Genomic DNA, 18,737 nt, shown 5'->3' on the forward strand with positions numbered 1-18,737 from the left:
AAAAAAAAAAAAAAAAATCCAGAGAGTAGGAAACACTTGGACCCATGCCCACAGAGGCAGGACAACTGGTAGTCATCTGACCAAGGAGCTGGAGTTCTCAGTCCCACACTAGCCCACATTAGCATCAATATGTCCAGATGATTTTGGAGACTAAAATGTCCCAACTGTAGTAAGGTAAGAAGGAGAGAAAGATTAGAAGCACATTATATCCACAGAGAAGTGTGGTGAGAGCAGACGATACTAGGAAATGTGCTCTCTATAGCTCACATGGGCAAGAGCAAACAGCATGTGCTCCTCTGGTTTCTTATTCAGTGTACTGAGTAGTCTGGTTTTAGACCAGTCAAGCCTCATGAGAAGAATGTTTGCTAGAATCCAAGGTTTGAAATCAGGCTTGGATGCATCAGGATAAATTTGAAAGTCAAGTGGCTAAGAATTCCAACTTTCTTTTTTGCTGCCAGATGCCACACTAGGTGGATCTCTTGATCTTAGGACAGGATGACATGAAACAGACCACATGGCAAGATAAAATATTGCCCTGGTAATTTAGAAGCAACACCTAGTCCTGAAAACAATTTTTCTTTAAGTAACAAGCACACAAAGTTCAGATACATGCTTAGTCTGAAAGAACTGGGAGGGTATAACTTCTACAGAAAGAATAACCTGAAACAAGACAAAAACTGCTGAAGTTAGCTGAAATAAGGAAATAAGATCAAGAAAACTAAAATGGAACAAGAACAAAATCCAGCAGTTTTTGAATAATTCACTCATTAAACATTTATTCTTTAAACGTTGGACACCTTTGGAAAGATACCCAGCAGAGGGAGAGCTGGGTCAAATGGGACTTCTAATCCTAGTTGTTTGAGGTATCTCCATATTGATTTCCACAGTGGTTGCATCCTACCAGCAATGGAGAATGGTTCCTTTCTCCCCATATTCCTGCCAGCATTTTTTATTGGTTGATTTCTTGTTAGCAGCCTTTCTTTGTAGGGTGAGGTGGAATCTCAGTGTTGTTTTCGTCTGCATCTCTCGAATGACCAGTATAAAAAATTAATAAATTATAAAATAAGTAAATATTGAACACCTACTTTGTGCCTGCTCTTCTAGGCACTAATGATCCAATAGTGCAAAAATATATATAGGAATCAGTTATGAAAGATTCATCTAAAAGTTGTAAGGTTTGCAGTAGAAAATACTAGAAAAATAAGAGTAGAAACAAAACACGGGGTTGCTAGAAGAAAACTTGTCTAACTTCATTGATTTTTCAGGTATTAAAAAGTATATTCTCCTCTAGATAACATATATTCTGATAATTTAATTTTTTATTTTAAAGAAAAGTCCTAACAGTATCAGGGCAGAGAAAAAGAAGTTACCAACATCAGAATGAAAAACAAATGGCCACAGACTTCTTTTCTATAGCACTAAATAACACTGAAGACCATTGGGGCATTTCTCCTCATTTAGAACCTTATGTGCCGTTATTATTTCATTATTAGTTTTCTTCCTTATGGAAAAATACAGTATGGATTTTGTTGTGAGGCACTTCACTCCTGTTTTTAAGCTGCTTTGATAAGCATACAGATTCACAGCGTTAATGATGTGAGTGGTTCTTTCTAGGGCTTTTCAGTACACACAATTTTACAGGTACTATGTAAGAATGTAAGGCTTCTTTCCCAAAAAGTCTGTGCCTGCCAACTAGCCATGCATGTGTTTAGGTAAATAGGAAACTAGAATATTTCCTCAGAAAAATCATTCAAAGATGTGCTCTTGCTGAGCAAAAAATTGATGCAAATCACACACTGAAATATGTGTAAACTGTAGGAAAAAAGGACTGTTGGTAAACAGTGAAGCCAATTCAATATGTAAATAGATGTGAATGAAAGAAATACAATACATCTCACCTGTATATAGTTATAACTAGATTTAATAGCCAAAATGTATTCTCACAAAATAAATTTATTTAAACAGTTTAAGGTCTCAGTAACTTAAGCTAGTTCTGGCTAAGAACAGATGAGTAGCCTATACTAGACTAAACTAGAGATGACTGGAAATCTAGAATATTTATGTATAGATGCTAAGATTTAACAAAAACTAAAACCCATATTAAAGGGGATTGGGCAAATTGGTTCATTATTTAGAAATTATATTAAATCTAGATTTCCTTTACTGTGTCATGTATTAGAATAAATTATAAATGAATAGGACTTATAGGAAGAAATTAAATCATTAAAATACCAAGGTGCATAGATGTAAATATTAACCATGCTTAGGTTCAGTAAAGACTTTGAGCACAGAAGTAGTGGACATAATCACAAAGTTTATATCAATAAACTTGATTATGTAATAATTTATATTCAATAACAAGACCCTAAACCAGTAATCTAACAAGTTTTCATCCATGAATCAGTAAGAAAAATAGTTAACCCTAGTTGATCTCATTGTGTTTACCAGGTGATAGAAGAAAACTTCTTTGATCTCATTCCAAAGATTATTTAAATACCTGTTGTTTTGGCACTGGTTGTAAATTTGGTAATCTCACTGCTGAAGGGAACTGTGAAGTGCTATATTTTGGGGTGGCAGTTTGGCAGTATGTATTTAGGAGCCTTTAACTTTCATGACCTGTAACTCAATTATAACACTGAAGAATTTGTTCTGTGGAAATAAAGATGCAGATGTTGAAGTATGTTCATTGATAAATTGGTTAAATAGCCATCAGTTAAAAATGATGTTTTTAAAAATTATTTAATAGTAGGTCAAAATATTGCTTATATAATATCAATGAAATAAAAACAACATGTAAGCCAGTAATTTCTATTCCAAGAAAATTTACTGGAAGAAAATATACCAAAATGTTAGCAAGGGTAATCTGAATATTTGTTGGCCTTGTTTTATACCTTTTTATTCCTTTTATGTCCTGCCAATTTTGAGTAGACTAAAGATTTTGACACTTCTGATTTATGATTCATTATTCTATTACCATCTCTGCTCGTTGCCTCCTTTTTCCCTCTCCTTCCTTGGCAATGTCTGTAAGGTGGTAAGAGGAAGAATTTTGGAACCAAGAAATGAAGGATTGGGGAGGAGGATGATCTGTTTTTTACTTTCTGGATTCTCGGTACTCTGTCCCAGAATATACGGATTCTTCATTGGGAAAACACTGACTTTCTTTCTGCCTCTTTATTTTGCAGGAAACACATGAAATTGTGGCAATCAAGAAATTCAAGGACAGTGAAGGTATATATGTTGTTTTTTCCTTCTATATTAAGTTTTTGTAAAGAAAGTGTGAAAGAGGTGGGATTTAGCCAGTTAGATCCTATTTATTCCTGAAATTGTATTTCTTTTCCAGTACTGGGAATTGAACTCAGGACCTTGTCCTTGCCAGGCAGGCAGCACTGCTGAGCTCCATCCCTGGCCCTATTCCTGAACTTTTAAAGTCACGGTCTTGAATATAGCTTATCTATTATGATTTGCTTTAAAATATTTATTTCCTTCTATGTGAATCTTTTATCTCATGATATTAGAAAGTTTATCTTGTGTTTTAAGATCAAGTTGACATTGGAAATCTTGCTCAAATGGTAGATAGAAAGTCATCCACACTGTTTCTAAATGTAATTATTTTTTTCCCTCATTGAGTTCATTGGTACATTTTAGGTATACAGTACAGTTACATTCATCATTGGGATCTTGTACCTTTACATGACAGATCTTGGTTCTCATTTTTTCCCCTTGTCCCTGCTCTCCCTTCACCCCTTCCTCCCCTCCCCATTTACAAACATTTTATTTCCATTTTTTTTCATTTTCTCATATTTTTTTCTTTCTCTTATTACCTTTTCCCTACCCTTCCCACTTTCCCTACACCTTTAGCCCTTTTCTTCCTATTTCACATTGTCCATTATATCATTAGGATCTTATGTACTATTATAGTTTGTTCACACCAGAGAAACTATTCGGTAGTTACACATGTGTGACTTATTTATTTCACTTAGGAGTATATCCTCAATAAGTATCCATTTTCCTATGAATGACTCTAATTTCTCATTCTTTATGGCTGAGTAGTATTCCATTTTATAGAAAAACCACATCTTCTTTATCTAGTTTCCAGCTGACGGGCAAATGGACTGTTTCCAAGTTTTAGCTATAACAAATGTGCCACTATAAACATAGGTGCTCATATATCACTGTGATATGATTCTTTTAATTCTTTTGGAAATATACCCAGCAGAGGGATGGCTGGGTCTCTAGTCCCAGCTCTTTGAGGTATCTCCATATTGATTTCCATAGTGGTTGCACTAGTCTGCATTCCCACCAACAATGGAAAAAGGGTTCCTCACAACCCCGCCAACATTTGTAATTGGTTGATTTCTTGATAGCAGCCATTCTTTGTGGGGTGAGGTGGAATCTCAGTGTTGTTTTCATCTGCACCTCTCGAATGACCAGTGATGTGGAACATTTTTTCATGTATTTACTTGCTGCTTTTACTTGTTTGTGTGAGAAATGTCTGTTCATTTCAGATGCCCATTTTTGAATCGGGTCCTTATATTTGGGGGGCTGGTTTTTTTGAGTTCTTTATAAATTCTAGATAATAGTCCTTTGTCTGAGGAGCAGCTGGTAAAACTACCAAAGCTGCTATACAGATTCAATGCAATGCCAATTGAAATTCCAACACTATATTTCACAGAACTAGAAAAAATAATCCAAAAATTCATTTGGAGCCAGAAGAGACCTACAATAGCAAAAGCCATCCTAGGCAACAGAGACATGGCAGCGGGTATAACAATTCCCAATCTGAAACCATACTACAAAGCCACTGTGATAAAACCAGCGTGGTACTGGCAAAAAACAGACCTGAGGATCAGTGGAACAGATTGGAAGACACAAAAACAACTCCAGATGCACTCAGCTACGTCATCTTTGACAAAGGAGGTTACCATCCCCACTGGAGGAAAGACAGCCTCTTTAATAAATGGTGTTGGAAAAACTGGTTCTCAACTTGCCAAAAATTAAAACTAGACCCTTATTTTTCACCATGCACTAAATTAAAATCCAAGTGGATTAAAGATCTAAATATTAAAACAGAAACACTAAACTTGCTGGAAGATAAGTTAGGCAGAACTCTTGAAGACATTGGTATAGGAAAATACTTTATGAACAAATCCTCAGTAGCATGGGAACTAGCAGAAAGAATCAACAACTGGGACCTCATTTTATTTAAAAGCTTCTGCACTGCAAAAGAAACCAACAGAACTAAGAGACAACCTACAATGTGGGAAAAAATTTTTACCAGCTGCTTCTAAATGTAATTAAAATAAAAATGCTGATTTGAAGCAAATACTTCTGTTGTTCACATGAGTAGTTAATGCTCTATGAAAGATTTCAGTATTGGATACTGTGATCTCTAGTTCTACTCAGAATTAGAAATACAAGGATAAGTAGGAGACAGTATTAACAGGATGATTTTTCTATTTGAAATCACTCATTGGGAGAACAAATGCTTCTAACAAATATCATACTTGGAGATCTTGATTATATAGTCAGACCATTTCAAGTGGAGTATATTACTCTGTGCTGGGCTTGAAAGTTTAAAAAAATTTCCATAGTTCATTCATTTTAAAATCTTGATTCTTGGTCATCCAAAGATAGCCATGTAGAGAAACTGATCTGTGAAAGTATGCATTCGCCTGTAAGGAACTCTGGGCAGCGTTTTTTCAAACATTTTGGACAGAGACCGCAGTAAAAATATATTTTATATCCTAACCCTGTGTCCACACACATTCTATACTATATATAACTAAAGTAAAAGTGTCACAAACCACTTTATCATACTAATGTAAGGTATTCCATTTGCTGTTCTTTCCTGTTCATATAAATTCCTATTGTGGCATCAGATACCTTGATTCCACCACTAAGAGTCACAATCTGCCATTTGAAAAACAGTGGTTTAGGGATAAGCGGTACCAGCATAGTATTAACCTTTATATTTAGACAGCAATATAAAGATAGCTGTCATAGCCTACGTTCATGAGAACATATTTACTAAGCACTGTAAGAAACTAGCTTCTTATTTATAAACCATTTTATTGCCCTTGCCTCAGAATTAGCAAGCAGGAGATAATAAAAAGGGCTTGCTGACAAAAATTTGCAGGATAAGTTCAGTAGTATTTCATGTAACTGCCCTCTGATATGCTGGCTGTGTGGAGCATTTACGTATCAGCTGGGAACTTCAGCTGCCATTGTGAGGGCAGCCTTAAAAGAAGGCATTGGAAAAATGCTTTTAGCTTTTTCTGGTCTGGGGGCAGGGACATGCTTTAGTCTGCCTGTGGTCTAACAGAAAATGTAGCCTGAGCCAACCCACTGTGAGACCATTGGAAATGAACCCTTTGAGTGGTGACTTTGGGCTCACAAGAGGTGGCCCAGTGACAGATGGCAAGCTCCTAAAAAGAGTAATTGCAATAGTAGATCAAAGTACAACCTCTGCATGCATTTAGAGAGTTGTAGCTGTGCATTCGTCTTGCAGGGCACATCAGCAAGCATCAATTACCACCAAAAATAATAATTGTCATCAAATTTTTAAAAAGGAGTATAATCTAGGCCATGTATAATGTTGCTATTTTAACTAAGTGCTACGTTCTTCACAGCCTCTATACAGTATATGCCAATGCTTATCTCCAATTATATGATATATTTTACCTGTGCAATAAAGAGTGTATCCATAGAAATTCATTGAGCCCTGAGCCAGATACTTTCAGAGCATTACAAGTAACTCAAGTATGGAAGCTTTCAAGAAGCTTTGACCTCTTAGTAGAATTAAGACCTATAAATAAATAAATAATAGAATAGAAAAACAGTTTAGTGTCTGAATGGAGACATGCAGTTTGGATCATTTTGAGGCAAGAAAGATTATGTCTAGCTGTGACATCCAGGAATGCATGTATAGTTTAGACATGGAAAACATTCAGTCTTCCTCTATTTCTCTGAATCAGTAAAACAATCTGTTTTGTCCTCATTTCTGCCAGACCATTATTATTCCTCACTGACCTGCAGACTTGTACACATCCCACACTGTTAATGTAAACCTACGTATGCTACTTATAGAGAGACATTTTCATAACATTTCTTGGACAGAATCTGAAGAGGTATCCAGTTACTCACAAAACTTAAATTTTTTAGTTCCAGTCCTATTATAGGCCCACTTTCCTTCCGGTTTCATTTCTCCTTGGAAGATCTAGTACTGTCTTCTCTGTCTTTATCCTTTTCCTCTGTCCACTGTAGTGTCTTACTTAATGGAAAGAAAAGGGTAGATACGTGATGAACAGCCCTTTTGGAGTGTGAAGTGTACATAGATAGTTTTGTATGAGTGAAGATTTCAACTTAATTCCTATGTGAGCTATTTAATTATGAATACATTTATTAAGTTTAGTCAAGCCTTTTATAATAAATATTATATACCCTTTTTGTCATATAGCTCTCATTCATCCCCTTTATTAATCTGAAAACATTCTTTTGATGTGGTGATGGTGATTATTTTAAAGCCAATGCTTAAAGTCTTTGTGAAGATAATGAAATAGTTCTATATAAACAGTGTTAAACTGAAATAGGACTGTACTTGGTCAGACCCATTTTTAAGCAACTCAGGTATTCTCTAAAAGAAGTATTCTCTAAGTGATGATATCAAGGGATACTTTGTGAGAATGTATATTACCTTCTAGTAGCTTTGAAAGATTGATAATGCCCTACTGTCTTGTTAAATTCATGTGTATACATAGATTTATGTAAACATGTTTAAGACTACATTTTAAGATAGACCATTATAGTTCAAGAAGTTCTTACTGTCCCAGCCCAGAATATTAGATCACTATTTTAAATGGCAATCAAAATTTTATAGTAAATACAAGATTATATTGGGACTTTAAATTGGAAACATCAACCTAAAATTATAAAAATAAAGAGGATCATTCAAAATATATACAGAAGATTTTGTCAGTTTTCTCTTTTTTTTTTCACATTCCTTTCTGTCTCCATCTTTTTCAGGTTTTTAGTTATTAGCTGATACTACTCTATGACATCATTTATCGGTGTCTTTGCCTGTGATTCTTACGAAAAGATTTTGATGCTCTGGTGGGGACAAAAATTTCTATTCAGAGGAAGGAATGGTCTAGGTTTGGTGTCACACACCTGTAATTCCTGGGAAGCTAAGGCAGGAGATTCGCAGGTTTGGCCAGCCTGGGTAGTATTGAGATCCTGTCTCAAAATCAAAAATAAAAAGGCTGGGCATGGTGGCACTTACCTGTAGTCCCAGGGTATACCAGGTGCAATCCTGTAATCAGTGGGCTGAGGAAGGAGGATTGCTGTGAGTTCAAGGCCAGCCTTGGCTACATAGTGAGTTTGATGCAAATAAATAAATAATTAAAAAAAGAGGTGGAGATATATCCCCCTGGGTTCAATCTCACATACATACGTGAGAGGTATGGGAGAGAAGAAGGAAGAAAAGAAATGTTTGATGACAAATTTTTATCTAATTTGTTTTGAAAACTTCTGCTTCTTGAAATTTGGAGTCTTGGATAGTGAATTCTCAATGACAATCTGAATTAGAATATTATAAGTTTATTGAAATTGCTACAGAGAAACATTAACTAGTAAATACCTAACTGACTAGAAATCTCCATTAAATTAGTCCTGTTATTTAAATTTTCTAAGAGGAAAAAAATGATAAAGATACTAGATACTATTTAGTTATAAAATAGTATTCAGACTATATATAGTCTAATTCTCCCAGTCTTGTACCATGAGATGTAAGATTTGATGTTCAGAGGAAAATCTATCGCTGTTGATCATACACATATGGTATGTACAAGTGCTTGCTGTCCTAAATTTATTAAATAATCCAAGAGCACTGACTTAGACCAGATAACTTTGGGCTAGCTAGAATTAAAAATATGGCCTTTTAAACCTTTTATTAGGAGAGCCTATGATTTAGATTTATTTTCGACCTACATTTTGGATCTTTTGTTTCTTTGAATTTTTGATCTTGACATACAGACAGTGGGATGAGGAGGACCCTGCATATTTGTCAGTAGGCCTCAGTAGATGGCTAGGAGGCTGACTCCCAGGGATCATGCAGCAGTCCTTGTTTTATGTGGAATTTAGGTTTTTTCTGCTTTTGTAGCAAATAATATTGCTTGCATTCTATATCCTGCTGTTGCTATTTTTTCTGTAGATAAATACTTTTCTCTTGAGGAAGGGTGAAGGGGATGAAGGGAGGGGAGGGGTATGGGCAAAAATAAGAACCAAGATATATCATGTAAAGGTACAAGATCCCAATGATAAATGTAACTGTATTGTTTGTTTTAAATGTACCAATAAACTAAATGGGGAAAATATTTTTCTCTTGGAATGAACGTATTCTTGTTAATTATTAGAAAATGTTTAATCATCTAATCATCTTTTCTCCCAATTTTTTAGCAAGACCTTAGAAAGCACTATCCTGATCTCTTTTATTGCATAACATAAAACAAAAGTTCATAATCTTGAGACCTTAAATTCAAGAATGTAAAGTCTCCATTAGAGAGGCCTTGAAACAAAATTTCCAACCCTCAATTAACAAAGAATTTGATTAACTGAGCGTGAGTGTCCTGGCTAGTTATGACTTCATTCTTCCTTTTTATGTCCAAAATGGATCTCTTTCAAACCTCAGGGATTCTTCTAAGATTGGGTGACCATTTTGCACTTTAATGATTTTATAAATTTCTACTGTCCTTTTACCTGCCCTTCATCTGTGAAGACTGAAAGGTTCTCATCTCTTTTGGTACATAAAACAGTAGCACCGGCATCCAAACTTCCTGGCTATGTTAATTGCCCTACTGCTGATGTCTTTTCTTCAATGAGGACAATCAGAATCAAACATGGTGTGTGCCCCTATGGTTTTGTACAAGGATGGATTGACTTTTCTTTTTCTTTGTATCCGTTTAAAGGTCTGCTTTGGGAGCCTCTTTGGCCATACAAAAATTTCAGGTTTGTGATTTCATAAAGTAGGTTACAGCTATTCTTGGACTTCTTTTCCAAGCCCACAGTTCTTTAAAAATAGTTACAATAGTTTCTGTTCATCTTTAGATTTTTCTTTTCATCACTTATCTTTGAATTTCTCTTGCTCCTGTGATCTTCTTTAAAATTGTTACCTTTTACTTTAGTGAATCTCTTGATTTTTAGTGTTAGCTTGCTTCACCAGTAAGCCTATATAGGTAGGTCAGATTTTTGTTTCTTTATTTAATTTTTTTGGTACCAGGGATTGAACTAGATTTTTGTTTATTTTTAATGTGTTTTTTTCTGCTGTGTTGCTTAGTTCTCACTCGGTGGAGTTATATATTTATCTGCACATAACTTTGTCAGAGTTGCTCCTCCTGCCTTCACTAAACCCCTTTGGTGGTAACTGATGAGATCAGTTTGCATCCTTGTAAGCAGGCATTGTGTAGAAGTGCTGACTCTTAGAGCTTGAAGAGACCTTCAGAATAATCCACTGTAACCATAACCCCAATTCACAGATGACAAGGTTGTATGTGATTGAAACTAAAATTCAGACCCAGGAGCTTCCTTAAGTTTTTCTTCCACCCATACTATGCTGCTTAGCCACTTGGCTTTAGCAGTAAGCCAAGTGGGCTAGTTTAGTAGTAGAGTCTAGAACTAACCCTGAGTGTTGTGACTCATTCTCCAAATTTCGCTGTTACACCATGCCTCCCCTGTGTCCTTGTGTTCAGCTCAGGCTAAGAGGTAGAACATGACCTTCAGTCTACTCTCTCTAAGAAAGTTAACTTTTGTTTCTTTTGTTAACTGGAGGAACTAGCCCAGGTAGAGAATCTAAAAGGATTATTTCAATTGTGAGACAGTAATTTTGGTGGGCTGTGCTACTATCTTTAAAAAATGCTCGTTGAGGGCTGGGAATTTAGCTCAGCTGGGAATTTAGCTCAGCGGTTCCACCACCTGCCTCCCGCCACCTGCCACATAAGCTCAAGGTCCTAAGTTTGATCCCTGGTAAAAAAAAACAAAACAAAACAAGAAAAACCCTGCCCATTAAAATGCTTTGATATTTTCTGCTTCTCTGAGGAGAGAAGCATGTGAACTGTGCATACTTTCCTTCCATCATATCATCATTTGTTGCCACAATTTTCATCATAAAGTGCACGACAGTCTGGGAACCTAGAGGAACAAAATTATAGGATGTCCAAGTAATGAAATGCGCATTTTGCTTCCATTTCAGGAATTAGTAGCTCAACTTCCTCCTGACTACTCCCCTTCATTACTGCTTCAGTGCTTGCCTCAACTATTCTTTGTTTTTTGGGTTTTTTTTTTTAGTACTGGGGATGGAACTTGGGTCCTTGCACTTGAGAGGCAAGTGGTGGCATGCCTTAACTTTTAATACTTATGTGTATCATAAAGAAGCTGCTCAAGTGAGGTTGTTCTGGCACCACATGCTAGGTGATTTAGTGTGCTTCTTTTTGGAGGTCATTTATCTTTTCTCTTTGTAGCCATTGTTAAATGGAGTCAGTAGAGATTTGAATGATGTATATATAACAAATTACCAAAATTCAATGATGTTTAGTTTATAATCAGTAACACTTTAGTGAAAATAAATCATAGATTATTAGATTTCAAAAAGGCCATAGGATTTTGGAGAAGGGCATTTATTTACTGATGAAAGGGTAAGTAGCTTGCCCAAAGTTACATGTCATGACTGTCATTTTGTTAAAAGGCTGATTTCAAAATCTAGATCCCCACAGTCCTATTCTAATGTTTCTTCTAAAGCCATTCTGACTCAGCTATTCTGATGTGGTTTGAGCAAAGTGAAACTGACACAAATTGGTAATAATATGAAGTGCCTCTTTTTCATTTGATTTTTTCATGTACTGGCTGATTCACCAAGCATTTGATTAGAGATAATATACCAGTTATATTTATTAGCAACTTTGTACCCAGCTGCAGCATAGCATAGCTCTTAAGAATTTTATACAGATTTTACACACACACGTATTCTTTCTTTTTTTTAAATTGAGTTTTTGGTACATTTTAGGTATATAGTACAGTTCCATTCATTATTAGGATCTTGTACCTTTACATGACAGGTCTTGGTTCTCTTTTTTTTCCCCTTGTCCCTGCCCTCCATTCACACCCTCCTCCCCTCCCCATTTACAAACACTTTATTTCCATTTTTTCATTTTCTCATATTTTTTTCTTTTCCCTTATTACCTTTCCCCCACCCTTCCCACTTTCCCGATACCTTTAGCCCTTTTCTTCCTATTTCACATTGTTAATTATCTCATTAGGATCTTATGCACACACATATTCCTTACTTAGAGTACTGTCAGTTTTCTGAATCCTCCATTTTTCATAGTCATATATGATAGAAACAACTCAGGTGAGAGGTGAATAAAGGAAAATAAATTTAGTTTGCCTTATTACATAATAAGCAGCCTTCTGAGCTTGAGAGAGAAGAGTGAAAGTGCAATACTTGATACCAAGAGTGTCACAGTCAAAATGCAGGCACACTAAAAATATTGTATAAAGTTACCTTCAGACTATGTGTATAAGCTAAATGAGAGGCATAATGAATTCTCTTTAGAGTTGAGTCCCAACCCCATGTTACATTATGTATGTGTACATATTCCAAAATCTGAAGTGCCATTTCAGATAAAGGACCCATAATGTGTATCAGAAGAAGTAAGGCAATCGCTGAAAGCAAAGCCCAGAGAGTACTATGACAAGGAATAGTGGGGTAAGGGCCTACTTGCTTTGCAGTCTGGCAAAGGCCCTTGAGGATCAATATTTCAAAGAAACCCAAAGGAGCCAGCAGGACTGTAAAGAGCTAAAGTGCTGGGCGGAACCTTCTAGACACACCGAACAAATATAAGGTGTACCACTGAAAAATTAAGTTTAGGTGTATTTTCGGAATGAAAGACTAAGGTTAGGGAATGGGAAAGAAGCATGAGATGGGGTTTTCCAAAAGCTGCTTTTAGAGACTGATAGTGGTCCTGGCTGTAGCAGCAGCTGGGGCTGCTGTTGCATTCTAATAACTATCAGATGCCACTTCTTGGGCTCAGCTCCAACTTGCAGAACAGCTAGCCTTTTGTCCTCTGGCAGTCTTCTAAGCCTCTTGGGGAAGCACCCTGATTGCCTCTCACCCATTCTTCCTACTGCTAGATAGCATCTATTGTCATGTTCTCTTCTAAATGGGACCAGTTCCCTGCTTCTGCCACCATTAGCCTTTCCTACCACTGGTTCTTGTCTTTCTGTAGGCGTAATCGCTGTCTTTTTTTTTCCTAATCTGTATTCTGGCATTCTCCAGCCACTTTCTAAAGTAGAATACTTTGCTTATGTAACCAGTTCAAAAAGGAATATGTACTTTATATTCCCTCTTTGTTACAGATATTCCAGTGCTATAAAGTCCCTGCTTTTATTAGTTTCTTTTTCTTTTTTTTTTTTTTTTTGGTACCGGGGATTGAACTCGGGTCCTTGCGCTTGCAATAGTTTCTTTTCTTTAAGTACAGTTTGAAAGGAGGTTGGGAGAGGGGACTGGGATAAGTTGAGAAGCCCTTGTGGCTCTGTGTTGATACTCTCTTCTCCCTCTTTATCCCCCTCGCCATTCAGCCTTTCCCTTCTTGTGTGCCTTGCTTAGAAAGCATGTCTTCCTAGAAAGCATAAACTCCATTTTCTTCGTCCTCAGATTTGAAGATATGCCTGAATTTCAGGTCATACAACTTAATCTCCCAAGCTAGGATTCTGGCCCTTAGACCAAACTTTGAGGCCAAATGTGTTTTAGAATTCGTAACTGGGATGTTAGAATGGAAATGTGGCATGTTGTATAGTGCCCTGTAATAAGTAGTATTTCTATAGCACAACATATGAATAGTCATATTAGGTTTGATAAACCAAAGATGCCATAAGTCGTCTCGTGTCAGTTCAGGTTTACTTCTAAATGAGTTTATCCAAAACACAGAAAAAAATATCAGTTTTTAAACTATTTTGGGGATTGGGATAGGGATTATGAACCTGCACCTTTGTGTGTGCATATGAAAAGACAGTGGTTAGGACTTCTCACGCTGTCTGAAGATATCATAAGCACTCATTTTAAATGAAATTTTGGCTGCTGGCTCTCCTGCCCGTTAATGCCTGAGAGTTAATGTAACTTCTGCCCTTCCTTCATGTCTGTGGAGGTTATCATGAGCGAAGTTGATGGTATTGAAGAACAGATGCTGGTTCTTCATCCCAGAACAGCTACACCATCTGGGATGGACAGATGGACATGCCACAGGAAGGCAGCAGGAACCCACAGCAGCTGCTGTTCAGAGGAAAGATCTGAAACTCTTAAGAATTTCTGAAATTTGGCTTCAAGCTGGATTGTGGATGCCTGACACATGACCTGTATTCACTGAGGTCATGGACATGCAGCCTGAGGAATAAAATGCTCTTGTAAGTTGAAGCTTGAGGCCAACCTTAAAGACATCAATTGCTACAGATGATCGCTGCACAGAGGCTCTGCATACTGATATGGTTGATTCTCATAACTCTTTTAAGTACCTTCTGCTCCAGTACAGAGAGCTAGAGATAAAACGATACTTGGTTCATGTTACTTCTATTAATTTGTGTTTCTACACATATACTTTGCAGTAAGGAATATAAGAAAATACAAGCAAACAGTCAAGTTCAGGCTAGTCAAGTTCAGGCTAGTCAAGAAAACCTTTTCTTTAAGTTTCTTATTCTTGATCCTTTCAATAAGAAAATATAGTATTTAACAGTCTATCTGTGGATTTCTTAAGCAGAAGTACTCAAAAGTAGAATGTTAAATTGGGATGTTTTCAGTGTTCTTAAAATTCTGTGACTAGTACTAGTGTTTGAATTTTCAAAATTTTCTTTCTTCACCATTGTTTACATTCTAGAAAATGAAGAAGTCAAGGAAACGACTTTACGAGAGCTTAAAATGCTGCGTACCCTTAAACAAGAAAACATCGTGGAGCTGAAGGAAGCCTTCCGTCGGCGGGGGAAATTGTACCTGGTGTTTGAATATGTCGAAAAAGTAAGCCATTAATTGCCAGTGTGCAAATTTGCCTGGTTCTTTTATTTAGTGCCATTTCTGATATTATTAAAGAAAGTATTATTATTTAGTATGATTTGTCAATGTCCCCATAATCTGAGAACTTTAAAAATGAAACTATTATCCATCATCATTAGAGGTCCTGAAATATATATAGGGATAGTATAAAGTTTAGCAATACAAAGATAATCTTATGTTTAAGCATTATGTTGATTTGGCTTCTGAAGTTTTAGAATCAATGTCCAAGTGATTTTTTAGACTTATTTTAATTAAACTCAAAGCCTCTGAGGGAGAAATGGGTAAACTGATGGTACAGGAGGTATGTATCAGATCCCACAGAAGAAAAGAAAAGCATTCATTGTTCCAGTTGTCTTCAAATTAAAAAAAAAAAAGATTATCTTAGTGACTTTGGCAGGGGCGGTAATACTAGGGATTGAACCCAGAGCCTTCGCACTGACCTATATCCTCAGCCCTTTTTTGTATTTCTTTTGTGTTTTTGTTTTGAGACAGGGTCTTAGTAAGTTGCTCAGTCTGGGCTGGAACTTGTGATCCTCCTGCTGGTATTACAGGTATGCAGGTAGTAAAAATTTAATGATGTACCCTAAGGGCAAATATATGCTGCCGTAATCGATGTTAGGTGCTTGGAGATTTCTTGAAAAGCAGCTGACATGCACATTAGTTGTGGTCAAGAATTTAACAATAGAGTATAACCTCAATATGCATCCGTTTTTCTATGAATGACTCTAATTTCTCATTCTTTATGGCTGAGTAGTATTCCAATTTATTAAAAAACCACATCTTCTTTATCCAGTTTCCAACTGATGGGCAAATGGGCTGTTTCCAAGTTTTAGCTATTACAAACTGTGCCGCTATAAACATGGGTGCGCATATATCACTGTGATGTGATTCCTTTAATTCTTTTGGAAAGATACCCAGGAGAGGGATAGCTGGGTCAAATGGAACCTCTAATCCTAGTTCTTTGAGGTATCTCCATATTGATTTCCATACTGGTTACACCAGTCTACACTCCCACCAACAATGGGGAAGGGTTCCTCTTTCCACACAACCCCGCCAACATTTGTTATTGTGTCATTTCTTGATAATAGCCATTCTTTGTGGGGTGAGGTGGAATCTCAGTGTTGTTTTCATCTGCATCTCTCGAATGACCAGTGATGTGGAACATTTTTTCATATGTTTACTTGCTGCTTTTACTTGTCTGAGAAATGTCTGTGCATTTCAGATGTCCATTTTTGAATTGTGTCTTTATATTTGGGGGGCTGATTGTTTTGAGTTCTTTATATATTCTAGATAATAGTCCTTTGAGGAGCAGCTAGTAAAAAATTTTTACGACATTGTAGGTTGTCTTTTAATTCTGTTCATGGTTTCTTTTGCAGTGAAGAAGCTTCTTAATGAGATCCCACTTGTTGATTCTTTCTGCTAGTTCCTGTGCTACTGAGGATTTTTTTCATAAAGTCTTTTCCTATGCCAGTGTCTTCAAGAGTTCTGCCTAACTTATTTCCCAGCAAATTTAGTGTCTCACACATGTGTAAATACCGAATAGTTTCTCTGGTGTGAAAAACTATACTTGTAAATAAAATCCTAATGGTATAATTGACAACATGAAATAGGAAGAAAAGGGCTAAAGATATAGGGGAAGTGGGAAGGGTAGGGGAAAGGTAATAAGGGAAAAGACAAAAATATGAGAAAATGAAAAAATGGAAATAAAGTGTTTGTAAATGGGGAAGGGAGGAAGGGGTGAAGGGAGAGCAGGGACAAGGTGAAAAAATGAGAACCAAGACCTGTCATGTAAAGGCGCAAGATCCCAATGATGAATGTAACTGTATTGTATACCTAAAATGTACCAATAAACTCAATGAGGAAGAAAAAGAATCTAACAGTAGAAGAAACGAGCCAGAGGAACCTTTTGGAGGTTTCCTTGATGAGCAAATAGGTGGTCCTGCTGATTTCCTATGCTACATCTAATGAAGATTGTTGCAGGAAAATTGCTTTAGGTCATTTCCCAGGTTCTTGTGCCATAAATGTTGCCATTGTCATCATCAAGTGGGAAGCAGTGTTGTCAAGATAACTGACTGCTAATGCAGGCTAAAATTCATTCAGCCATTACAAAGTATTTTGTGAAATAATATATATGTAGTAATTTCATTACTAGTAAAACTTGAAAAATGCAAGAAGACTTTATCATTTTAAAGAACTACTTTGCTCATTTTCCAACATCTGTTTTAAGTTTCCTTTTCTGTGTTAGATCACTGATGAACCTTTTAGGCCTTCCGATGATAATGAATGGCCTGTTGTGGCACACATGTCATAAGTTTACCACCTCTGGATTAGATATTCTCCAAAAGTACTTTCCCTACCAAAATAAATTTAGAAGTTGAGTTTTTAAAAGAGTTTTAAGAAAAAGATTCTACAGAAAATCAAATGTTCTTCATTTTTTTAGTTGTCACAATCATATAGTTTACAGATTCAGTGTCAAAAATTAAAATTTTGACAAATCTATTGTTTTGATTTATCTTTTTAAATTTCTAGCCCATTCATTATTATTGTTCATGATAAGTAATAATCAAATATAACAAATGGAGAGCTCACCTCTGTGTATCTGTTTCCTCACTGGGAAAAGGAATTCGGTGTGTCTTTCTTTCTGCTGGTAGGTAGCAGAGCTGTTACAGAACTCCAATCTTCTGATAGCCAGGCCTGGGCTTCTTCTCTGCTCCTGTGGTTGTCACATGAAAAGTGACTATCATACCTGCCCATCAGTGGCAGTGCCTCACAGTTGACTCTGAGTCTTAGGAAGACAAGCAAAGGATGCTTTAAGAGAGTGATGGCGAACCTTATAAAGCTTGCAATGATACAAACAGCTGGCTTCAGCTCACGTGCCGTAGGATTCCCACCACTGCTTTAAGAGTTAAGAGGTTGGAAACAGAAACCCACGATTACATTGCCTTAGAACAAAATAGAAACTTCTTTTTCCCTCACATACGAATATAAAGGTAGGCAGTACAGGAGTGGTACGATGACTCTGCCACACAGTAGAAAGTCCAGGCTGCTTCTGCTTTTTTGCTCCACCACTTCTGAGATGGGGACCTTGTCCTTAAGTCAGTATAGAGCTCCAACTGTCACATCCCATTGGCCAGGACATAGTTGAATGGTCACCTTACCTGCAAGGCAGAAAGATGTGCTCTTCATTTTGGGCCGCTAGGTCCCATCTGAAAATTGTATTCCTATGAAATAAGAGAAGAATGGCTATCAGGGAACAGTATCTCTGCCACTACCACTGAGAAACCTAGAGCAGGATATGAAGTGAGGGATACAATTTGTTTTCTGTACTACAGAGTCCTCTTATTCCTCCCGTGTATTTGGGACCTCCTGTATATTTATCAGTAAAAAAAGGCAATTAAAGTGGAGAATCATAACAAATAATACATACATTCTTTAAACAATTTAATTTTTTTTAATTGAGTTTATTGGTACATTTAGGGATACAGTACAGTTACATTCATTGTTGAGTACTACAGACCTCTTATTCCTCCCGTGTATTTGGGACCTCCTGTATATTTATCAGTAAAAAAAGGCAATTAAAGTGGAGAATCATAACAAATAATACATACATTCTTTAAACAATTTAATTTTTTTTAATTGAGTTTATATT

General features: G+C 36.4%; 1 protein-coding gene across 1 annotated transcript in view; it reads left to right on the top strand.

Annotated features, from left to right (window-relative positions):
* Positions 1 to 18,737, top strand: part of Cdkl5 (cyclin dependent kinase like 5) — a 150,803-nt gene that overhangs the window by 78,224 nt on the left and 53,842 nt on the right. Inside the window, exons 4-5 of the mRNA XM_010643652.2 lie at positions 3,183 to 3,228; positions 14,916 to 15,052. Coding sequence (XP_010641954.1) covers positions 3,183 to 3,228; positions 14,916 to 15,052 — 183 coding nt within the window. The remainder of the gene's footprint in view (positions 1 to 3,182; positions 3,229 to 14,915; positions 15,053 to 18,737) is intronic.

Source organism: Fukomys damarensis, unplaced genomic scaffold (assembly GCF_012274545.1).
Source record: "Fukomys damarensis isolate Sample0158 unplaced genomic scaffold, DMR_v1.0_HiC HiC_scaffold_39, whole genome shotgun sequence".
In the NCBI taxonomy this organism is placed as follows: domain Eukaryota; kingdom Metazoa; phylum Chordata; class Mammalia; order Rodentia; family Bathyergidae; genus Fukomys; species Fukomys damarensis.